Consider the following 26006-nt stretch of genomic DNA (forward strand, 5'->3'; position numbering starts at 1 on the left):
GCTATTAATGAGAGCTGTTCTGCATGCATTAAACACCTTGTCTCATTTAGGATTCACAACTCTAGTAGGTGGGTGCAGATTTACAGATATTAAATAACCTGCCCAAGGTCACACAACCAGGCTTCAGATCAATCTGTCTCTAAGTTCTTAATTACCCACTATGCACAGTAACACTTCAAATACATGTATAAGAGAACATAGCACAAAACATTTAAATTAAAATGAAAACATGTTCACTGCATTAACGTTTAAAAAAAAAAAAAAGAAAGAAAAACCCTACACACTCCAACAAGTTTTGGTACTCTTGCCAAAATAAAAATAAAAAATAAAAAAAAAGCAAATAGAATCCAACTAGTCTATACTTCCATTTATATTTAGAATATGAGCTGGGCATGAGTATGTAATGAATATATATGTGTGTCTCTCTGTGTGTATAACACCCACATTATTCAAAAGCTCCCAAAAATGTGAAAAGTTTGTTCCAATCCTTCTTTATTTTGTCTACTTTAAGAATCCTTTGCAATATGCTTATGTAAATACTGATTTTAGCTGCTGTTCTCATTTCTCAAATCTTCAGCTTATAAATGAATTGGAAAAGTAACAGACCTAAGCAGACATCTTTGGAACACAAAACCAAAGAGATATAAACAAATACAACTAAATCAAAAACAAAGGACTCTTCTTTAAATTCTCTAACATCACAACTGATAAATGGGAAGAACTGAAAGAAAAATATACTGGCTGTGGATAGTGTTGTACACAGGCACACGTGAGCTTGTGTGTGTGTGTGTGTGTGTGTCTGTGTGTGTGTACGTACCTGGGTGGGTGTCTATTTTATTAGCACACACAATGATCAGCATCTCACCCTAGTTCACTAAAAGGTCTTTAAGAGCATAAACTCTAAATGAAAGGAAACTGTGAAGTTAAAGTAACGTTGGGGCAGGGGAGATAATGTAAGAAAACAGTTCCAGGTCGCTAAACCCAGTAAGTGAGTGCCTTCAGTTTTCTTACACCAGAGTTCCCACTATGGTTCAATTGCATTAATAACGCAGTGACTCTGAAGGTGAAGTGTCTCCATCCACACTTCAGAGAAATGCTGAAAAGAAGTAAGGACAGAGCCCAAATATCACCATTCCACTTACCTGATGCTGAGCCTTCATTACAAACATAAGTAAAGGCTAATATTGACATAACAGATCATAAAGCACAACAAAGAATATGTTGACACAAAACTCTTAAAAGTTGTGAGTTTACTATTTCCACTTAGAAGAGCATGAAACTCCCCAATGCTGATGTTAGTACCTGAAATCAAGTGTTACATGTAATATCGTTGGCATGAAAATTGAAACAAAAGACACTTTTTGATGAGAACTTGGCAATAATATCAATGGATTTTGCAATTCGATAACAGAATAAACCCATTATTGGAAACACATTCTAAGTAGAGCATTTTGGTCATAGTTTCAGAGCTGGCCATGCATCTGGTACGTATGTTTACCGTGTAAGCTAATAATACCACAGATTTTTTTTATGTAAGCAAATTAATACTAAGAGCAATTTTACCAAAGGACAAACTTTTATACTCCTCCAACACTGTGTGAATATAAAAATCATTTTAGATTTGTACCTGCACTCTTTCCTCAAATAATGTATTACTAAAAATTAAAAAGAAACACTCCTGGAATTAGAGAGAAAAAAAGTGACAAAAAGCATAATAAAATTTTTGAGGTTTCTACCACTGACTTTCTTCTTTCAGGGTTATCATATTGACAATAAAAAAAAAAATACTAGAATGTTCAGTCTCGAAGTGATCAAGGGCTAAGTTGGTGGTTTTGGCCTTATTCTTCTAAAGAAAGCCAAGAGGGATAATTTAGCTTTTGGACAGAGAACAGACACTGGCAGTCTCCAGATTTTACTTCCAGCATCTCAACCCACATCCAGCCTGGTGTGAAGACATGGCAGATGGACTACTTCTGTTATTTCGACTGCTTCAGCATCCTGCATGTTTCTGTAAGCATGAATATTCAGCCACAATAAAGAGCAAGGATAAGCGTGCTGACTGTATTAAGCAGGTACAAAAAAATCTTTATCCTTACCCTTTTTCTCCTCATTATCATAGATTAAGAAAAAAAAATCAACATTTAGAATATGCTACTTCTGCCAAGCTTGGAAAAGACTTATCATTCAACGAAATGATGCTGGTTTTCATATATTTAATGTAAATGTATGAAGAGAAATGTGTGGGCAGAAGAAAACCAGTGTAATTAGCATTTTAGAGGAAAGAAATTTAAAGGCAACTAAACTGAAACAGTAATTATTTTCCACTTTATTTTCATGATTTCATTATTTTCTCAGAAAAAGCTGAGCAGGCATTGAGTATCAGGGTTCATCATTCAGAACACAAATCAGATTCCTTTAAATACCACAAAAAACCTCCACATTGGCATGTTTTCCTGTTGTGTAAATAATGCCTATTTGTAACTCTTTTGTATTTAGATCTTGAAAAAGATTACTGAATCCAGAAAGGGTAATTTTGCTATCAATAAAAGAAATAAAGTGACAATTTCTCTATGAGAAAAATATCTATGAGATAATCCCTGAGGTAGGACACCATCCCTACCCCTCTCAAAGGGCAGAGAAATGTCTAGAAATAAAACAATACACTTGTATTTGCTAAAATGAGGAGTTCGTGATTGCTCAAAGGAAATCTAAAGGCCATGAACTTACACTGTAAGGGAAAACATCCATTAAAACACCACCGCTCATCAAAAAAATTATTTTAAAAAAAAGCAATTCATTGTATTATGCAGGGAAGTTAAGAGATCTTTAAAGTGAATAAAAACCTCAATGCATAATCTGAATTCCATCCTCCACATGACACTTGTCACTAAAAAAAAAAAAAAATTACGCAGGAAAGGTGGCGTGAACCAATCAGGTCTCCTTTACACTGCTGGAGAAGGAGGAAGTGCCCTGCGAACCACATCTCACACTGACTTAGGATCCCTAGGGCCCCACAGCTTATGTAGTTTAAAAATAAAATACTCCTAATGAAAGGATGGCTATCAGTCTGCTCTTTAGGACTGAGAGGGGATTTCTTGGATTTTTTTTCATATCCAAATGAGTGAACATTATAGAGGTAAATCAAGGCCAACGCAAGGCACACATGTGGAAGTTGAGATAAACTTACGAAGTAGCCTGTTCCCAAGCTGGAAGGAGCTGAACTCTGCAATAAAGCAAAAAGACAAAGTGGAAAATCAGCAATGGTTTTTAACACGTTCCAATCCACACAGCTCATTACCAGCCCTTTGCGGGTTTTTCATCGCTACATCACATCACTAGTGTATGCTGCCCCTTGTCATCTGCTACTGAAACGAACACCGTGTTGGCTTAATTTTCCCCTTTACATCTCTCAACAACTCAGAGATGCTAACGTGCTATTTACTGAATTCCAAGCTTCTGCGGTGGACGTAATTGCCAATTTATTTGACAGGCAGCTGGGTAATGAATTAATGATGGCATTTCGCCCTGCACTGAGACTAAACAGACACGCATCAGCCTGCCTCTCTGACTTGCTGACATTCAAGGCCCTGGTCTCAAGCTACTCAGTTTTGTGGCCGCAAAGGGGCAGGCAGGAGGAAAAAGCCCAGACTGACTTGAAAATAAAAGCCCAGTGGGTTTGGATGACTTTTCCAGTGTATGACCTACTTGCCAGTTTATTCCCTAAAGGCACCAGTTAGTACACACAGAGCACTTTTCAAAAATGAGACATTTTGTAAACATAATTAGTAGAATGAAATGCAAAGAATGTGTGGGTAAAGGGAAGCAGTGAAAAGCACCATTTTTCCGAAGGTTTCAGTCACAAGAATTATCAATTTAGGCTTCCATAGTTCTGACACTCAGAAAACTAAAAAAATAATAATTCTGAAAGGTTTGCAAGGCATCACTTCTTTAGGCAAAGAGGTCAAAAAGAGAACTTAGTTTTGTTTTAAACTTGTCTGTGATCCATGCGTGTTTGTACTTTTTTTTTTTTTCCTCAAAACCTCTCATTACAAATGTTTTAATTTTCAGTCTCCTTTTTGTGAAAGAGAAAGACCCCAAGTAAGCTTGAAACAAAAAGAATGCTAGGGCAGGGGCAGTCTTCTGGTCTCAGCTTGGTGTCCTTGCACCAGCAAGGCCTTTTCTCTGACTAGCATGGACCAGGTGTTACACCTTCCCTGGGGTGGGCTGACTTCCACCCCCAAGCAGTGGTTACTCAGTTCACCTCTAGCTCTTCCACCCACATGTCCTGTCCCTGCTTTGCAACTACAGGTAGCAGGGACCATCAGGTTAAGTCATCGCTGCTTCCCCAGTGCTCAGCACAATGCTTTGCACACAGGATGCCTGTAACAAGTATTTGTTGAATTAATGTATAAATACATGAGAGTTCGGATTGCATAGGGGAAAAAAAAAAGATTAGGTGAATTTAGCATCTCTAAAAATACAGTAGATGTGAATCTTCTCGATTTTAAACTGTTTTCTGAGAAGGAAAAACAGTGCTCTATGCATCAACAGCATCCACATCAAACAAGAACTGTATGCTCCAGGGCATTCCTAAATGCACTTCCCAAAGCAAAACTTTCTTCACCTAGGTTTTTCAGACAGGCTCAGGAGAATAAAGGACAATCAATGTGTGATCTCGCACACTGGACTTGGTTTAAAAAAATCTTGCTGCATTCTTGATCCCATAAATGGTATGTAGGGAGATCCACAGTAGCCGTGGAGACAGCTTCTCATCGCAGTGATTAGCCATGTGACAGCATCACCTGTTTTCGGTACCCATAGCCCTCCATGGAACAGAGGAAGGCAAAAGCCAACTTAGGTCTCCACCACCCTGGAGTCATGCCCCTGGGAGGTAAACTCATTTTAGGATGAACTACTCAGAAAGAACATGGCACTTATTTATTTCAGGTTTTTTTTTTCCTCCTTCCTGCAAATGTACTTTATCCAGAAGCAGAAGTACCCCTCCAAACAAACCTCCCCACCCCCACATACATATCATCTTACTGTATACCAAAGGAAATTACATCCTTCAGGTCTTGGAAAGCTCTGTTATACTCATTTTGCATATATATTGTACATTATTCAGGGAGCTGGGTGAAGAGGACTTTGTTGTGCGTATTTGTTCTGGCTATTGTTTATGCAGGTCTGACTGAATGAGGGAACAGTGGGTATCATTTCAATTTCTGATGTCAACATCAAATTACTTATTTAATTTCATGCCTGGCGAAGCATTGTATAGCTACACGCAGAATCATTTCACTTCATTTGTTATGCTGTGTTTTCGTGGCGATTGGCTTGCCTTCCAACTGACAGCTTTAATTACGACATGAATTTGATTGCACTGCCGAGGAATTAACATAATGCAACAAAGCATTTAAGCACCCTGCCTTATAACACCCCCGCCCCACGCACACACACAAACACAGACACATGAAAGTACACAGATACTATATCCTCACATACATTAGAAGTCCATTACAGTTTTCAGAATTTGCTAGAAAGCATAGAGAACCTTATGGTCAGAGCCTACCCACATTTGTCAACCCACTGTACTCACTTCTTCTAAAGAGGAAAAAGTTGGGGGCATTAACCTGTGATTTCTGGACCTGGCAAAAAAACTCTGTTAAAATTCCTCCTAATCGACTCTGCCAAACATCCCTTCTTATTCCTTCTCCACCATGTTTTTCTTGGCTAATTGCCAGCTCCCGTCAATCATCACTGGAAAATTTGAACAGAAATAACATCTCTAAAAGAGGTACCTCCTCGTCCATTTCTTCAAACTCAAGAATGTGGCTCTTGCCTTGTATTCACTGGGACACTATCCCTGAGCACCAACAAGACCTCCACCATCAGATAGAGGTAACAGAAGTTCTGAGACTAGTCACAAGGAAGGAGTCAGGGTTTTACTGATAGCTCCTGACACACACATCACATCCCTTAGGCCTTGCTAAGGAGTCTCGATCATGAATGCTTAATCTAAGTTTGTATCTAAATATAGATGCATATATTTGATAACATTAATCTTTCTTCCAAGTCAGAAATTCCATGAATACCATAGGGAAAAATAGATTATGCTGTAAAAATTAATGTCTAGAAGCAGCTTTTCTGTTGTTTGAAATGTGTTACATTAGCTATTAAGTTACAGACGTGCATTTAGGGATTGGCACTGATTTCTCACATAGGAAAGAGACAGACACCAAGAGGTAAAAGGCCTAGGAAAGCAAAGAGGTGGTGATGCCCTGACCACTGAACCATTTGATAAAATCAACTTTCATTTCAACTTTCTGTGTTGCCCCCGGTCAATATCTAATGAGGAGGGGTCCTCCTGCTTTCTTTCTTCTTCTTTTTTTCTTTTTTTTGCTGTAGAAAGAAGGCAGACTGTCCATACTATATGGCAGAAATTGCCACAGAATCTAGAAAAGATGAGGAGTGAAAATGAGGCTTGAAAAGTAGACATGTTTTAAAAAAAGAACGCAACAAACAGAAGTGTCCTTGAATTCAAAAGCATTTGAAATAATACCATACACCCATGTTTAGGCAAATACTTCTGTTGAATAATGAAAAAGGCTTCATTCTTATTTTTTCAAATGGCAGAGATGCAAATTCATTCATATTTTCAATGCACAAGGTAGAAACGAGCGGTAGAAAGAGATTGAGGAAACAGAGCAAGAGAAAGTGGTTAGCAGTGAGAAGACGAGGATATGAGGAAAAGCCAGCCTGCTGGCTATCTGATATGCGATTTCAGGGCTCATTATAAGCCATCTCCTATTTCACATGGTCTTTTCATTCTGCTGAGTTCTCTCTCTCTCTCTTTTTTTTTTTTTAGGTTTGACCACTGTTCCAACAATCTCTGCAAATTACCCACCTCGATCTCATTATGTTGCAAAGGAGAGCTTTCTTACACACTCTGCCTCAATCGCCAAGCTACATGGGCTGCAGGAATAGTAATGGGATGCACAGTTGAAAGACATTTTCCAGGAGGTAGAACATTGCTGCTGACATTCAAGTGTGCAAATGGATATTCATTAAACACTCATTGACTCTTCCTCACTGCTCCCTACCTGACTTTCTTTACATCGCTGTCACTAAGCTATCATTGATGCTACTCATTAAACTTGTGAAGTTAACATATCTGTTTTAACAGCTTACCTACAACAAGGGATTTCAAAATTGATTATCCATCTAAAATAGATGTGCTCCATTCATTAGACATCTACATAGAGAGGCCATGGCTATTATTACAGCTCTTTTTGAGCATGGGATGGATGTGTACTCCACCCCCAAGAGGAGGATATATGCTCTGACCCCAGGGCTAATTTAATAGAATATTTAAAAATTCTTCCACAACACCAATTGTGTTTGACATCCTTGCCTACCCACCTTCCTGTTAGGCTTTTCTCTCTTGGGAGTAAAAAGCAGAGGATCATGCCAAGAATCACATGGCCAAGTACATTTCTAGTAAAGGTCACAAAGCAAACTCATTCATGGATTTTCTGTACCATTTTAAAAAACAATGACAATTAAAAAAAAATTGAAATCTTAATCCTAGGAAATGGGCCTTGGAGATAGGATTACTTAGAGCTAGTGAAGACACAAAATATATTTGAATGGGAATTACTACAAGGGGGATTCGAGTAAAAACAGGCCAACAATTAAAAACAGAAATACCCTATGATCTATTCCACTACTGTATTTACCCAAAAAGAATGAAAACACTAATTTGAAAAGATATCTACACCCCTGTTTTTATTGCAGCATTATTTATAATAGCCAAGATATGGGAGCAACCCAAGTCCCTCCACAAGATGAATGGATAAAGAAAATGTGCTGTATTTTCAATGGAATATTATTCTGCCTTAAAAAAGAATGAGATATCTCGCCATTTGTGGCAACATGGATAAGCCTAGAAGGTATTATGCTAAATGAAGTAAGTCCAAGAAAGACAAATACCATATGATTTCAGTTATGTGAAATCTAAAACAAAACAAAACAAAACAAAACAAAACAAATGAGCAAACAAACAAGAAAACAGACTCTTAAATACAGAGAACAAACTGGTGGTTGTCAGAGGAAAGGTGGGTGGGAGTAGAACAGATAAAGGGGATGAAGACGTACAAACTTCTAGTTATTAAATAAGTAAGTCGTGGAGGTGAAAAGTACGGCACAGGGAATGGAGTCAGTATTACTGTAATCATGCTGTATGGTGACAGGTGGTGACACGACTGTGGGGAGGACTGCATGATGTACAGAATCACAGGTTAATGTGCTACGCATCAGAAACCAATATAACACTGTACATTAATTACACTTCAAAAAATTCTACAGGTAAGAAAGAAACAAATATATAATAAAATTAGCTTTTCAACTGAGAATTTTTATAATTCCATACCATCAAAGTTAAAAGAAAATAGTGGAAAATTTTAGGGAACATGAAGGCTGGTGTAGGTGATATTTTGGGAAAGGATTTGCTTTTCTTTTTTGTCATCACTCTTGTTAGTGACTGTTTTTGGTGTTAATAAGTAGCAGATATGATTTTAAAAAGGTGGGCGGGGCAACAGCATGACGAAAGCATCGGGTATGGAAATGGACCCTTCTGACTTCAATTTTCAACCCTCTGTTCCAACCCACTTCACATGGTCACCGGTTCTCATCTCTACTCAGCCCCTTCTGGCTTCTTTCCCTCACTGCATTCTTGGCCTTACCTTTATATGCTGTTTCACATAAAGGGCAAATAAACATTTTAAAATAAAAATTATAACAACATTCTTTTTAACATCTTCCAGTATCTTAAAAAAAATGTATAGTGGATTGAATAGTGTAATAGCGTCCCTCCAAAATTCATATCCACGTGAAACCTCAGAATATGACTATAAAAGTTAATTTTATGTGCCAACGTGACTAGGCCCCTGGTTACCTAAATATTTGGTCAAACATTATTCTGGGCATTACTGTGAGGGTGATTTTGTATGAGTTGAACATTTAAATTGACAGACCTAGTAAAGCATGCTCGCCTCCCTAATGTAGATGAGCTTCATCCAAACAGAACAGAAACAGAACAAAAGAATGAACATCCTCAGAGTAAGAGAGAATTCTTCTGACTGCACATGAGGTGGGAAGATGTTTTTTTTTTTTTTTTCCTGCTTTCAGACTTCAACTGAAATGTGGATTCTTCCGGGGTCTCAAGCCGTAGAGCCTATGGACTGGAATTATACCATCAGTTCTCTTGGTGATCAGGCCTTTGGACTCAGACTGGAACTAACCACTGACTCTCCTGGGTTTCCAGCTTGCTGACTACAGATCTTGAGACTTATCAGCCTCCTCAATTGTACACGATTATACACAGTACTGGTTCTGATTCTCTTCAGAACCCTGACTGATATGACAACCTTATTTGGGATATGTGCTGCAGAAGCCAGCACTACGATGACCTTCTCTGGAAAAAGGGTCTTTGCAGATGTGCTTAAGTTGAGGTCATCCTCGATTAAGGTGGTTCCTAAATCCAATGACTACTATACTTCAAGAAGAAGAGAGGACAACACAAAGCAACACACTGAGCAGAAGGCCAGGTGAAGACAGAGGCAGATATTGGAATGACGTAATTGTAAGCCAAGGAATGCCAGATGCCGCCAGAAGCTAGGTGAGGAATGGAAGGATCCTTTCCAGAGCTTTCAGAGGGTTCATGGCCCTGCTGACACCATTAATGCTGGAATTTCAGCCTCAAAACCTGGGAGGTAATAAATTTCTATTATTTTAAGCTACCACTTTGTAGCCCTCAATTACAGCAGCCCAGGAGACTAATGCCATGCCTAGCCTCCTTACCGAGCACTACAAGGTATCATGTGATCAGCCCCTGTGCTCAGTCACTAGATTCTAGCCACACTGCACTGTTTTCTTTCCCTCAAACATGTCATGCTTGCTCCTGACTCAGGCTCTTGAGATTGTTGCTCCTGATATCCAGGGTGCTCTTCCCACAGATCTTCACAGGGCTACCTCGTTCTCTTTATTCAGGCTTCGGTTAAAACATCACCTACAGAAAGGCCTTGTCCAATCACACTGGTTCAAGCAGCAACACGTGCCCTTCCACCCCTCATCACTGTTTTGTTTACCTCATAAAATGTATTCTCTCAGAAATAGTTTTACTGTTTGCTCACAGGTCTGTTGTTTGCCTCCCCCCAAAGAATGGAAGCCTCATGAAGATGGAGGCTTCATCTTGTTTACCAGTCAACCTCAAGTGCACAAAACTGTACCTGACACATTTAAGGTATCTGGTAAATATTTCTGGACAATCAAACTGCTGACACATCCAGGAAAACACATAAATATATGGTTCTGGAATAGAAAAGGGCAGGAACAAACTGCCATTTGGAAACAAACTGGAAATCTTAACACAAATTTTAAAGAGAGAGAGAAGGGAAGAAACAGAACATCAAGAGTACTTTACAGGACTGGCTTAGATGAGATTTTCTTCTTAACTACAGAAAAACTCATGGATGGTGTGGCCCATTATCTGTTTCTTCCTTAATAGCAGCAAGTCAAGCTGACATGGAGTAAAATCTCCTTAAAGGTTTGGGGGGAGGGTGGGAAGAAAGGAGGCTAAGACACACGCTTGCATGAATGAATGAATGACAATGGCACAGTGAGACCCACAAACCTGGAGAGTTTCAGGGTATCTCAAAAGATGCAGAAAAAAATGCCTCAACTAGGATGTTAAATGGTGTACATGGCTTCAGAACAATCAGATTAGAGAACTGTTTAGCACAACACTTACTAGAACTTAGTCCCTTTTCATGATTTTCTGAAATGTTTCAGTTCCTTCAAGGTCTTAAGCCCTTAAAAAGTATTAAATATTTTTCTCCCTTCTCATAACCAAAAACCTGGCCCAAAAAACTGTTCACAGAGAAATGAGCCATATCCATATGCTCATCTCAATAAGGCATTAAAGAAGTTTACTTCCACAGGATGGTGGGAAGAAATTACTAGAGAAAGTGACATTGGGGCTAGCAGAAGGGAAAGAGAAAGAAGAGAAAAAGGATTACAAAAGAAAAGACAAAGGTAGGAAGACTTGAAAGTGCATACTATTTAAGAAAAAAATGGTGGATCAGAGGAACTAAGCACAAGGTACGAAGATGGGCAATAAAGGAGGGAAGGACGACGGAGGGGAAGCTTCAGACTTCCTTGTGGAGGGCTCTGCAGACAGTCCGCAGGAGTGTGGACTCCGTCCAAAGTATCTTAAACAAGAAAGCGTAATTGTGAGCTCGGATTCTTGGAAAAACAACTCTGGAAGCACTGGAGAGCACAGGGCAAAGGAAACAGAGATGGACAGATGACATCATGAGAGGCCACAGGAATCCTCTGTGGAACACGTGCTGAGGCATCTAACGTATCAGCAGTGTCAAGGAGAATGTGATTGTACCCAAATACCCCTTCACAAATACCGCCAGTGGATAAAGGAGAGCAACTAAGTAGACAGGATAAGTGAGACAGAGGGAGGAACAGAGCTTGACCCTGACGATGCCAGCTCCAGGCTCCAATACCAGGACAGGGAAGTAAGAGGGATGGACAGTTAAGGTTTGAGAAGAACAGTTGAGGAGACATGTGATGGATAATAAGGATTTTTTTCTGAGAGGAAGAGTCACGTTTGGTCATGATTGAGATAGGAGATAAGGAGGGCTTGTCAAATTGACACTTGAAAAGAATTCAAATTTACAAGGGCAGAGAGGCTCCTGAGGGAAGTTCTAAATCTGAGGCAAAAGAAAGGATAAAAATTTTTGAGCACCATGGATGTGCCAAGAACCGTGCTATGTGATTCAAAAACACAGTGTCAGGTGATCTTTAAAGAAGACCTACAAGGTAGGTGAAATTATCCCATTTTACGGAAAAAGAAACCAAGACTTGGAAAGATCAAGTTCTTTGCTCAAGGTCATGCAGATAATAAATAAATAAACTGCTTTTAAAAACTTGGTGTGTTTGTAATGAATGCCCAGGATCAGTTCATAACTTGACGATTTTATTTACTAAATTTATAAGTACGTTTAGCCCCTAAATTCTGACAACTTCCTCAGTTAGGAAATTCTGTGTAAGTCAGAAGCAATACTGTTCCCCCTGAATAACCCATCATGAATATTTATATACTCAATTATTCCCCTTAACTTTTTCCTTAGTGACTAATCTAAACAAGTTACTAAGTCTCCTTGATGTGGACAATCTGAGAGTCCTTGTAGACAATTACTCCCTTCTGGCAATACAGTTTGGGAATACGTAATTTAGAAAAGCCAAGCACATTTGGATTTGAAGCTTTACCCATGAGTCAAATCCTCCAGCTACAATGGAATTCTTTTTTTTTACTCTTTTTGCATGTCCGATTCAAAATAACTAAGCTGGAAAAATATAATATCTTCATTAACTGCAACTTGGGAGTAAGTCTCAATTGCCAAAGCTTCTAAAAATAACAAAAGTGAGTGGAAGACTTAGGGGAATTTTTATCTCAGCTGCAAAACCAGGAGTGGGCATGATGGACTAACAGGGACCAAATACACTCTCCCACCTTAAGAAACAACACAAAAAAGCCAGACAGATGTATAAGAAAAGGGATTTTAGAAACCGGGCAATCGGTACTGCAAGACAGTGATCTTAGAGACAAGGGAAGCCAATGAGATGATCGACCCTGAAAACTGCCCCAGCTTACTGCCTGGGCAGAGTTTTCCTGCCACAGTAGGACGACGGGGGAGTGGGGGTGGCCCAGATGGAGCCCAGAAGTACCCCTGAGTTGAAAAAGACAGACCTGATAACTGGAGGAAGCCAAGGCAACTGGAATTTGCGAAGCAGAAGATGGGAGAGCAGAGAGCTCCACACATGAAGGGGACAGAATCATGAAAGCTGCAAAAAGTCCCCTCTGGTCTTCACCAGAATCCACCTCAGCACATGTGTTAAGAGAAAAGTACCCCAAGCAAGGGGAACACCCACTGGAGAGGAGCAGGTAGAACAATCCCCAGAGCTCACACAAGGCAGAAAATGGTTGGTATTGCCACCAGCTGGCAAGGTTTGGAAAACATCACATAATGTGTCAGGAACTGGGCAGAGTATTCAGTACTGGGGAAAAAATGAGCTTTAGCCTAAAGGTTGTTCTGGTTCCACCCAAGAAAGCATAAAAGCAAACCTCAGAAAAAAAATCAAACTATTTCCAAATGACATAATTGCATCCCAGAATAAAGCTCAAGAAAATTTTTAGAAAGCAAAACCATCCAGCACCCAATAAAGAAAAACTTAGAATGTTTGTCATCCCCCCAAAATTGTCAAACATGCAAAGGAGACAGACAGGACATAACAACCCACAATGAGGAGAAAAACCAACCAACAGAAACAGACATGGAAATGATACAGATGACATGATTACTAGAGATCTAAGATCTAAGGTAGAGATCTAAGGCCCTCAGCCTTAGAACAGTTAATAATAACTATTTCCCATAGGTTCAAGAAAGTAATGAAAGCACAAGCATTGTAAGGAGAGACATGGTAAATCCACATAGAACAAAACCAGCAGCGGTCCTTCACTCCATCTCCTCATTCTCTGATAGTCACTAAGGTAATTAGTTACTAATTCCCTTTAAAGAAAAAGTAGGGGTATCTTTATTTTTTAAAATACTGTGTGGGTAGGTGTTGCCCTGGTATCCAAAAAAAGTTATTTTGTGGCTTGATGTGTTAAAGGCTTTTCATCTCAGCAAATTTTGGATTGCAATAGGCCTGAGGTAAGAATTTGCAACCTCAGAACTGCCCATGCAAAGGAAATAAGTGGCTAGAGGTTCTGGAACATCTCACTAAATGCCAACTACTTCTCTTTTTTCCTTTTCCTTTTTTTTTGGTCATTTCTCCTTTCATATTTTGATACTGTTGTTGCAAAGGGTATGAATTTTAATAATTAATACACAACATGAACTCGAAGTATTACATAGACTGTCTTGACATAGATTGGCAGGATTGTTACAGCCCCAATTTTTTTTATTCTATTGTGGTAAAAAAAATGTATATATAGAGAGAGAACATAAAGTTTGACATTTCAGTCATTTTTAAGTGGCATTAATTATATTCTCAACATTGTGGATATAATTTTCCAAAACTATTTCATCACCCTAAACAGAAACTTTCAAACCATTAATTAATTAATAACTCCCAACACCTCACATTCCCCGACTCCCATGACTGGTCCATGCGCACTCCTGCTTTCTGTCTCTAGGAATTTGCATATTGTACGCTCCTTATGTAAGTGGAACCATACAATATTTGTATTTTATGACTAGCTTCTCTCAGTATAATGTTTTCAAGGTTCATCTATGTTATAGTATGTATGAGAACTTATCCCTTTTTTATGACTAAATAATGTTCCATTGTCCATATATGCCATTTTTTGTTTATCCCTTCATCTATGGATGGACATGGGTTGTTTCTACCTTTTGGTTAGTGTAAATAATGCTGCAATAAAAATTGGCATAGAGATCTCTCTCTGAGTAACTATTTTCCATTTGATTGGGTATATACCTAAAAGTGGAATTGGTCGGACATAGGGTAACTACACATTTAGTTTTTTGAGAACCTGCCAAGCTGTTTTCCACACTGCTGCACCATTTTCCATTCTCACCATCACGTACGAGGATTCTAATTTCTCTATATCCCTGCCAACACCTATTCCTCCCCCATTTTTTTTTATCATAAGCATCCTAGTAGATGTAAAGGGCTATCTCATTATAGTTTTGATTTGCATTTCCCTAATGGCCATGATGAGGAGACTCTTTCATGTGCTTACTGGCCATTTGTATATCTTTTCTGCAAATGTCTATTCAAGTCCTTTGCCCATTTTTCAATATTGAAAACACTGGTTCTATGATTTACAAATATTTTCTTCCATTCTGTAGGGATTTTTTTTCACTTTCTTGATAATGCCCTCTGAGATACACAAATGCCTTTAGTTTGGATGATGTCCAATTTTCCTATCTTTTTTGTTGTTGTTGCTAATGCTTTGGGGGCCATATCTAAGAATCCACTGCCAAATTCAAAATCAGGAAACTGACCCATGTTTGCTTCTAAGAGTTTCATGATTTTAGTTCTTATACTCAGGCCATTGATTTATTGTGAGTTAATCTGTGGACATGATGTGGTGCGGGGGTCCAACTTCACTCTTTTGCATAAGGAAATCCAGTTGTCCCAGCACCATCTGTTGAAGAAAGAATTCTTTCCCAACTGCATGGACTTAACATTCATATCAAAAATCCGTTGGCTATAGATGTATGGGTTCATTTTTGGACTCTCAATACTATTCCAATGGTCTGTATATCTATTCTGATGCCAGTATCATACTGTTTTGATCACTGTAGCTTTGCTTAAGTTTTCAAACATTGTTCTTCTTTTCCAAGATTGTTTTGACTACCAGGGGTCGCATGCCATTCCACAAAATCTGAGTATCTGTTTTTTTGTTTTCTTTTTTTCATTTTTGCAAAAAAGGATGTTGGAATTTTCAGAGGCAGTGCCCTGAACCTGTACATTGCTTTGGGCAGAATCTCAATACTAAGTCTTCGTATCCATGAACACAGAATATCTCTTGCCAATTTCTTTTGATCTAATGGAAAGTGAATTCAGGGTAACCAATCAAAAGATCTCAATGACTATACAATACTGTACTCTTGTCCCCTGACTTAACGTGGCTTTCATTTCTCCACTCTGTGATGAAATTATGATTAACTAATCCTGGAATAATTTCCAGGGTGAGTGAGATCTCATATTAAAAACAAAACAAAAGCTCAGAGGAGCTACTTAAGTATTAATAATCTTTAACAACTTAGGTAAGAAATACTGCTTTATTATTTTAATTTATAGTTCCATCACCAAGTTAATGAAACATATAAACACACAAACATACGCACACAGCAAAACACTGAGTTATATTCTTTATTTGTATAATTTATATTAAACCTTATTAGAGGAGACAATTATCTAATATTAAGAGTATTACAAAAATAATTGTATTTTCTGTATTCCACTTAATTCTTTTAAGAATTCAATGTTCCATACATCAAGTCTCATTCTAAGTATCTCAGACTTTCCTGAGAGGTATGTCTTGGGACTGTCCACCTTGGATGATGGAGAAATATATGGGAGATTATACGGAATGACTCAATGTGCTGCAGTGGGCTCCAACCTTTTACGCTTATGAACACCCCTAAGTTAAAAAAAGTTTTGAGCACACTCCTAAAATAGAGGTGTTTATAAATTACACACTTCAACTACTCCCAGCGTGTTAAATTATTAGCAAAGCTTCATTTCTTTTGTTTTTAGACAAAAAATAGTAAGTTCTAATATTTTTTTCCTGCAACACACCGAATCATCTTGTATCCCAGGATGAAGACAACTGCTATAGAGTATTAAAAAAGGAGGGAGACAAGGGGCAAAGGTTTTTAATCCTTATTCTATGCCCTAGCTCGCTTATTCTTCTTGAAACTCAGAGACTCTGAATTTCTGTCTCTTTCTTGAGAGTACTGTATCACTTAATCTGTTAATGTTCCTTCACTGGTATCACTAATAAAAATGTCTCCCTACTTCACCATTTTATAAGAAAGCTTCCCAGTGTTGCTTTTAAGGTCAAGAATCCTGTTCTGTGACATGTTAGGTTAGAAGACAAGAGAGCCCAGAGGATCAGGTGGCTCCCAGGAGCAGCAACGGAGAATCTGCCCTCTTGGCAGATAGGAGGCTGGAGAGTCGTCAGGGACAGGTCTGGGGGCTGACAGACCCCTCCAGAGGTATGGTACATTATCACAAGGATTTTCCTTTGGAAATCAGTCAGGAAATAAAACTCCTTCTCTTGCCAAGTAAGTGGCTGGTCACTCATCCCTTCCAACAGAAATATAATGGCAGACAGGGATTATTACCAATCTCACGGGCAAAGAAATTACAAAAAGCCCAAAGTTAAATGATGTCATCTTCCAGTGGTAGAACTGTTGGACTACTTTTCTCATTTCCCACACTGATAATAAAAGTATTATCCTTTCCCTTTGTAATCTTTTGTTTCTAAGGTGACACGTACTCCCACCTACCTTATTATGTGTTAAACCACATTTTGGGTCACACTAGAAAACAGAATGAAGCCATCAGGCCAGGCTCAAACATGTGTGCTGAGAGAGAGGGAACTGTAATGCTTGCATAGACCAAGTGATGGGACGGGATAGGAGTGTTGGGAAAGTGAGACCTGACCCAAGTGATGTGTGGTCTGGTGGTTTTGTCCGATTTTTTTTTATTATTATGTTATGTCAATCACCATACATTACATCATTAGTTTTTGATGTAGTGTTCCATGATTCATTGTTTGTGTATAACACCCAGTGCTCCATGCAGAACGTGCCCTCCTTAATACCCATCACCAGGCTGTCCGATTTTTTTTTAAACTTACATCGCTGAGCCTTTCCCGAGAGCTGCTCCTGTGGAAGCCCTTGGATTCTCCACTGGCACTGTCACTGTCACTGTCCCTGCAGCTGTTCTGGCCTGGCTTGAGCTAAAAGCAAAAGAAAAAAGGAAAAAGAAAAAAGTCAGTGGTCTCCTCACACAACTGCTCCTTTGCCCCCATGTTCTTCCAGTCTTGTCAAAAGTGAACAACTTAAGGTCCTGCGTTTTAACATTCTTCTCAGCTTCTGAGTCGTGCCAAGCAAGTGGCCACAGGAAGAAACATGGAGAAGGATAAACAAAACATTTACCATAAAATGTCAGTGTAAAATCTGAGTGAGCAAGCCTACCAAAAAAAAAAAAAAAAAAAACTTGACAAAAATCTAACAAAGGTCCATGAATCTTGGAAAGTAATCGTCCCTCAGATTTGTCCTCTGTTCCACAGGGAGCTTTTCTGTCAATAAAAAGACCAAAACTCACTGAATTAGCTAAAGTCAGATTCAACTATGGTTGCCCATCTTCTTTCCCCTGTCCTCCTCTGAAGAAAGAATACAACAAAACAGGACAAAAAAAACAATGTTTTCTTCTCCTAGGAGAAAATGATGAGATGCTGTGTGTTACTGTTTCACCATTGGGAAGACACTGATCCTGATTTCTGAGATGACATTCTGGAGGTCTCCTGACAGGTATTTAAGAGTACCCAGATTAAGACCTACAGCTTAAGTAATTAAGCCACAACTCATTCAAAAAGTATGTATTAGGTGCCATATCTGGACCTGGTAGTAAGAGCTGGAAATATGATGCTAAACCAAAAAAAAAAAAAAAAAAAGTCTCTGATCTTACGAAGCTTACATTTTAGCAGTTTCTATACATTTACCCAGTTCTGATTTTCATGTTCAGAAAATTCTACACATTCACCCATCTCTGACTTTCATGTTCAGAGAGTTCTACACATTTACCCACCTCTGATTTTCCATTAAAATGAATAAACACACAATTTCAAACCAGTATTCTATATGAGACTAGGAGACACACACATATGGACCATTAGCCAGCACTGTCATCATCAACACTGACCACCTTTGGAGAGACCCCAAGCAATCTGATGCAGGTTACAACTCATAGCCCTTTTATAATGTTCTCAATCTAGCAAGAGAAAGACTGCAAGACAGGCAAATATAACAACATAAGGAAATACATGATAAATGGAACACCAAAAAGTAGCCAGTGACATTAGGAAGAAAAGTAATCTCTGAAGCCTTGGATTTTAAAAGCAGATTGAGCTCATAAGGCTGAGAGGAGACGGGAAGATACTCTTGATGGGAGAGAGGCAGAAAGCAAAGGCAGGAAAGCAACATGCTAGGAAATGATCAGAAGGAGTCTTATCTGAAACAGAGATTTCCTTCTGGGAGGAAATAGGAAGAAACATTACAGAGGGGTACATGGATCAGACATGGAAAGTCTCAAACAAAATACAAGCCCCATGCTTCTGGGCAGGAGGGAATTTCAGAGAGAAGAACAAGTAATAGGTAGCAAAATTTTTGCCTGCAGGTTTTCATGTGGCTCCGGGGCCAAAGGGGAATGTGAACCAAGACAAATGGAGAATGAATCTGAATCCGCATTCCCTGTCTAATGCGCCTCTTTTAAAAAACTGCAGTTCAGATCCCACTTTGGGTCACACCATCTAATAAGCTGCCCTCAAATCCCCACTATACAGAACTTTTTGCTTTCAGCCTTTCTACAAATCCACTTTTATCACTTTCTTCTAAAAATCCCTTTCTCCAGAAGTCTTCTCTAATGGAACCCAGAAAAATGATACTCATTTTAGTTTGTATCCTCCTGGGACCTTAACTACTTAGTTTCCTTCTAAATTACTGCTAAATCTGCTAATTCTAAGTTAATTCAGATGCAAGCTATATGAGCCTTTTCTTATTACTATGGAATAAAAGTTCAGAATATTGTCCTTCTCTTCAAGTTTTCGTTTTTATACTTATAATAAAGGGGAATTTAATCTAAAATGAAAATCACTTTCTCTCAATTTCCTGAAAATGTCATGTCCATTTCTGTCCTGCATCTGTCTCTTCACCCTAGATTTCCTCAACCCGTAAAGCTCACCCTCACCTTCTCTGTGCTTTCCAGGTCAAAACTGTTTTGAAAGCTCAGATATGATCCACTATATTCTTTGAAGAGCTAGCTAGCTTGTTTGCTTGCCTGCTTGCTTGATATGCCTTCAAAGTTTACATAATATATCATTCTTCATTAATGGCCTTTGATAATTATGAAACATTTTCAAGTTTGAAAAGGCTTACTGTTAAATAAATTTGACCTATGATAAAACCTATACATGGAGTGGACAATTTGTAGGCCATGTCATAATTTTTATATTCCTGGATATCTGAGTTAAGTAAATACAGATAAAGCTACCTCCAATGTGTGAATGACGAAACAAATAGAGCAAGTGATGTCCTCAGAATTAGGCAAGAGGTCTAGGACTCAATCCATGTCTATACTGCTTACTGCTCTCATTTTACTTCTTAGAACCCGTCTAGATATCAGTATTTCACATGGAAATAACAAGTCTGCAGTATATTAGTAATTCTCAATAAAATATGTTTTTAATATATTTGTGGTATGTGACTTCATTCACAAAGAAAGAAATCTTATAAGGTGATATTTGATCAAGAGATGTTTATAAAAACTCAGCCCCTCAAAGCTAGATGAGAAATAAACACCCAGCAGGGAATTAACAGTGTAAGAGCATAAAGATTTCTCCTGACATCCATCCACCTGGCTTCCCAAAATCTGGACATTGCATTTGGGTCTCTTCCATGTTTCTTCATGCAAGGAAAGTGATGACTTCAACAGGCCTGACAAGAGACTTCAGTGGCTCTGATGTATATCATCTGGCTAAACGTTGATGTAGGCTAAGGGCAAAACCCAAGAAGGACTGAGACGAAGCAGCTTCCTGGCCTTCCCTGTGCCCTGCCAGCAAAAGCACTTTAGTGAATTCTCTTTGGAGAGCCTTACATAAAATCCACCCCCACACCACCCTTTTCTCCTCCAAAGCCAGGCTCAAGTTTAAAGGAAACTTAGGATTTTAAGCTGTCAGACAGCTCAATATTTCAAAGAAATGGATTGACTACAGTAAGTACTAAAGCTAAACCACAAGATTTCAGGCAAAGAAGTATTCATTCCTAATCCCATGAATACATTTAAAACTGGCATTTTTAGCCATATCCAATGGATCATTTGGGGTAGCACAGCTAACTTAGAAGTTGTAATCCTTCACCTGAAATTCCCAACTATTACCTACAACCAAGAGATATTACAAAGGCCAGGTGCGGCTTAAACATTTAAAGACCTAAAGAAAATCGATCCACCTGCATTGATTTGTCCTAGCATCCATGGCAGCTGTTCTAAGAAAGCTTTTGCTAAAACAAATGCAATGAGATTTCTCACTATCACCTTTTAGATACTTTAAAATACCTTGTTTATTTAAAAATTACTGTAATTCACTCTTATTTGCAGAAGTTATTCCCCTCAGAATATTATATAATTTAGGCATCCGAATTTAGAACAAAACAGTTAAAATAAAAGGAAGCTAGTTTCTGGCATGAGTGGTAGTAGTCCTATCAATAAGATTAACAATTTTTATAAAACATAAGCTGGCTTGTTTCCCATTAGATTTCACTGTCAACAATATATTCAAAAACTCTGAAGCTGTGGTCTTGTTAGAGTTAACTGTTATTAATGGCTAATTAGGAAAATAACGATCCATGGTTTTATCGCTGCTAATGAACATGTAACAAAATCCCATCACCCTGGACCCAGTGAAGGTGGAGCAGTTCTGTATACCCCCTGCCAAGATTTGTGAGCCGGGCTATGCCACTCTTTTCAGCTTCAGTATGGAGAGCTCAAGATGCTAGATGCTCAGTAGGTGTCATTAATTCTTCAAACAAAATTCACAGAAGGATAAAGCAGATGGAGAAGACACCTATACCTGAAACTCAAAAGAGGAATAAATGTGAATTATGCACTACAATTCAGAAAAGCATCCAAAAGTAATCTCCTACCACCGTTTTGGTTTCTCAAAGCAGCATAAATCCTATCTCAGACTGCTGAGCTTTCCTGCAGGGATCTGGACTCCACACAAGGTTTTAAAAATATGTCAATAAGCACAGACTTTTCTTTTTTCAATGAAATTTTGTAACATTCCTAACATAAAAACAGCAAGTATTTAATCTTGTAAAAATGTTGGTTTTTTTCAAAATGAAACTTTCCCTATTTGTTGGAATCTTCCCCATACATTGGGTGGTATTTGTACTATTTTTACATTTTTTTTATTTGAATATAGTTGACACACAACGTTTTATTAGTTTCAGGTGTACTGCATAGCAATTCAACATTTCTATATGTTACTCTATGCTCCCCACAAAGGTAGGTACCATCTGTCACCACACAACACTATTATAACACCACTGACTATATTCCTTTGCTGGATCTTTTATTCCTGTGACTTATTCATTCTCAACAACTGGAAGTCTGTATCTTCCACTCCCCTTCTCTCATTTTGCCCATCCCCTCATCCCACTTTCCTTTGCCAAACGTTGGTTTGTTTTCTGTATTTAAAGGTCTGATTCTGCTTTTTGTTTATTCATTTGTTTTGTTATTTAGATTCCACATAAGTGAAATAATATGGTATTTGTCTTTCTTAGTCTGACTTATTTCCCTTAGCATAGTACCTTCTAGGTCCATCCATGTTGTCACAAATGACAAAACCTCATCCTTTTATCATTATATGGCTATATAATAATCCAGTGTGTGTGTGTGTGTGTGTGTGTGTGTGTGTGTGTGTGTGTATCACATCTTCTTTATCCATTCATCTATCAATAGACATGTGGGTTGCTTCCATATTTTGGCTACTGTAGATAATGTGCAATAAACATAAGGGTGCACATATCTTTTCAAATTACTGTTTTATTTCCTTTGGGTAAATACCCAGTAGGAGAATTACTGGATCATATGGAAATTCTATTTCTAACTTCAGGAAGAACCTTCATACTGTTCTCCACAGTGGCTGCAGTACGTCTGTACTAACATATTCCTTGGGTTTTAAAAGATATTTAAGACGAGAGGAACAGAACCAAACTAAAGAACTTAATGAAAAAGCTGACACCAAAATAAGCTGACAGGAAATAACTTCTATAAACAAAATTATAAAGTTCAGAAAAAAACATTTTAAGAAATTATTAATATATTGTACTTTTAAAGGTACAAAAACAAGTTGTGCCTAAAAGCTAAACATTAAATTCTGGAAACAAGGGCAGGACAAGAAATTTGTGCAAAATTTCTCTGGGATCACAGAATCAAAAACTATTTTCTTATTGTCTGCAGTAGCTACAGAAAGTGTTTTAAGATCTGATAACCATACACTTAACCAGTAGTAAAATTTAGATATTAAAAATAATGTCTTCTAATCACTGTCAAATATAAAAGGATTAAAATCATTATCAATATTCTCAACTGAGAATATTCAGAAAATGAGGGAAATAGCAGGAAAGCAAAAGCATACGACAGTATGTTGGTTGTAGTAATAATATATATAGATCAAGCCCTATTTTTTAAAAAAGTAAGGATGTCTAGTATCTGTTAGGTAAACTAAATAAATAAATATCCAATTATTTGTTAGTGAGAACTCCTAAGTTTAAAAAAAGGGGAAAAAAAGACAAAGGATTAGAAATAAATGGTTAGGTGAAGTCATAGGTCAAAGTTATAAAAAGTATCTGTAACTTTTACACTTCTGTACTTTATACTAAAGGATAAAGTTATAAACTTTCATGTGCCAATGTATAAAGTAAAGAAATATCTTAAGTAATCAAGAAAATGGAGATGGGGAGTGTTAGCATTCTACTAATCAGGGAGCAAGAACACAGTGTCATAGGAAAGGACACAAATGTTAAAACACTCAGTCTGACATAGGTAGTATGTAGTGAATTTGGTAATTCCCAGAGACCAAGTCTTTGAGTGCACCCACAGGACATCAGTACCAGCTGCAGATGGACCAGACCACAAAGAACATCAAAATCAATTCCAAAATGTAGAAATCACATTAGCAGCCTCCTCTATGATAAAAATTAATTCGGCTCGGGTCATGGTGCCAGGATCCTGGGATCGAGCCCTGCATCCGGCTCCTTGCTCGGCGGGGAGCCTGCTTCTCCCTCTTCCACTCCCCCCCTGCCTGTGTTCAGTCTCTCGCTGTCTCTGTCAAATAAATAAATACAATCTTTAAAAAAAAAAATTATTGGCAATCTCACCTAGAGATTTTTTTAAATCTTTTTTTAAAACCTCTTTTAAAAAATTCTCTCCAGATGGGGCACCTGGGAGGCTCAGTTGGTTAAGCATCTGCCTTCGGCTCAGGTCACAATCCCAGGGTGCTGAGACTGAGCCCTGCATCAGGCTCCCTGCTCGGCAGGAAGCCTCCTTCTCCCTCTCCCACTACTCACTCTGCTTGTGCGTGCTCACTCTCTCCCTCTCTCTGCCTGTCCAGTAAATAAAATCTTAAAAAAAATTCTCTCCACAATTACAGCTGAGTGAGACAAAATCACAAACACATCATTTTAAAAGAAAATAAAAACTATAAATATGTAAAAAAAAAATTTACAGGATGCTGTAAATTCTGTGCTGGAGGTTAACTTTCTAAAAAGTGGAAAATAATAGAAACAAATAGCCTAGTTGCAGAGATCAAGAAGAAGACAAAAAAGCAATGGCAGGGAAAATCAGAGAAAGGAAATTCTAAAAATGAAAAGTACAGGGGCGCCTGGGTGGCTTAGTCGGTTAAGTGGCCGACTCTCAATTTTGGCTCAGGTTATGATCTCAGGGTCTTGGGACTAAGCTCTGCATCATGCTCCATGCTCACGTGGAATCTGCTTGAGGATTCTCTCCTTGTGTTACCCCCACCCCGTTTTGTGCACTGGCACTCTCTCGATAATATAAATAAATAAATTTCTCTCTCAAAATAAATAAATCTTTTAAAAAACAAAAAGTATATAATGAATTGAAAAAGTACTGGACACAATCAATAAACTAGAGTATAAATGGGAATGAAACCCACAGAATTAAAAGAGACATACTTCTTACAAATCTAAGAATAAAAAGAGAAAAAGAGCAAAACCTAATGTAGAAACATAATAATGTGATAATTTAATAATATGTAATAATATAAAAATGATTATAAAAATGTGAAAATAAACATTCCTAAATTACAGTACTAAACATTCTATGATGGTACTGTCAAAATCATAATCAAATAATGTAAATTAAAAATTTTTTAACAAAATTTGATTCAGAGCATTAAGAAAAATATGCAAAGCTAATCTGTGCCAAAATCCAATAATATAAAACACAAAGGGAACTAAGGAATTATTTTTTAGTTAAAAGAGCTGCAAAAATCTGAATAAATACAACAAATTAAATTTAATAATAAAGGGTAGTTCACCAAGTTCTAACTGAATTTTTCACAAGAATGTAAGAGACCACCAATTTGCAAATGGACACAAGGGAAATTTTTGAGTTGATGGCAAAGTTCCAAAATTGGAGTACGGTGATGATCACAGAACTCTATAAATTTACTAAAACTCATTAAATTGTACAGTTAACAATAAGTGAATTTCAGGACATGTAACTTACATTTCAATACAGAGGTTTATTTTTCAAAAGTAAAAGATTCCATCATTACTCCAGAAACAGTTCCTCATTAAGGACTTACCTGTTAGGTCAGGGTCAGGGAAGAAAACTCCCTTTCTTAAAGTCAACTATGCTACACGAAAATCTAATCATGGGAGTCAACAGGAGGCAAGTTATCCTGAGGGACATCTTGGAATTCTGCCTACCACAGGGGGTTTACAAAGACAAGAAAAGCAGAAACTGCTTCTAACTCCATTTATTATAAAATCATTCCAATGTAGTAAAGTTTCACTAATGCAAAATAAAACATGGTTCTTGGACATGCCTGGACTTTGGAGTGTCATTTATCTCAATGTGTCAGTGATGTTCCCAAATAAATATTTAAGGTATGGCACAGATAATAACTTGAAGGCTGTGTTATTAGCTTGGAAAGGGAAACTATCGAATCACTTCCACTTGCCAATCACATACATTATTCAACACTTAAAGGGGTTCAGGGGACTTTGTAGCAGTAAAAATAAACCTGAAAGTTAATAAAGAGAGGAAAATAAGCCAAGATCAATCTAACTGCATAGTTTCAAACATAAACAAGAAGCAATTAAGACAATCAAGAGCAATCTGACCAACTTTGATATCCTTCCAATAGACACACTCAACCCAGACAGCAGAACTTAATAATGTTCTACAGCTTATCAAGAGAATCATAACTCTCTATGATTTAGCCAAGAGGCTGTTACGATACTGTTTCTTTATAACTTAATAATGGGAAGGGAAGAGAATGGAAGTGTAAATAGCAGGGTTTGATACATAACTCACATCTCTATCTACAACTTGGGTACTATTTCTAGGTTGAATTATGTTGA

At 37.9% G+C, this 26006-nt stretch overlaps 1 protein-coding gene across 2 annotated transcripts in view; it reads right to left on the bottom strand.

The window, feature by feature from the left end:
- The window catches only part of AUTS2 (activator of transcription and developmental regulator AUTS2), a 1114656-nt gene that overhangs the window by 594450 nt on the left and 494200 nt on the right, over nt 1–26006 (bottom strand). For both annotated transcript variants that reach the window (XM_028109914.2, XM_028109913.2), the window contains exons 3-4: nt 17471–17572; nt 3188–3223 (exon numbers count right to left, since the gene is read on the bottom strand). In XM_028109914.2, coding sequence (XP_027965715.1) covers nt 3188–3223; nt 17471–17572 — 138 coding nt within the window. The remainder of the gene's footprint in view (nt 1–3187; nt 3224–17470; nt 17573–26006) is intronic.

The sequence above is a fragment of the Eumetopias jubatus genome, unplaced genomic scaffold (assembly GCF_037043125.1).
Source record: "Eumetopias jubatus isolate StellerSeaLion01/CBP00866 unplaced genomic scaffold, mEumJub1_p1.0 scaffold_12, whole genome shotgun sequence".
Lineage (NCBI taxonomy): Eukaryota > Metazoa > Chordata > Mammalia > Carnivora > Otariidae > Eumetopias > Eumetopias jubatus.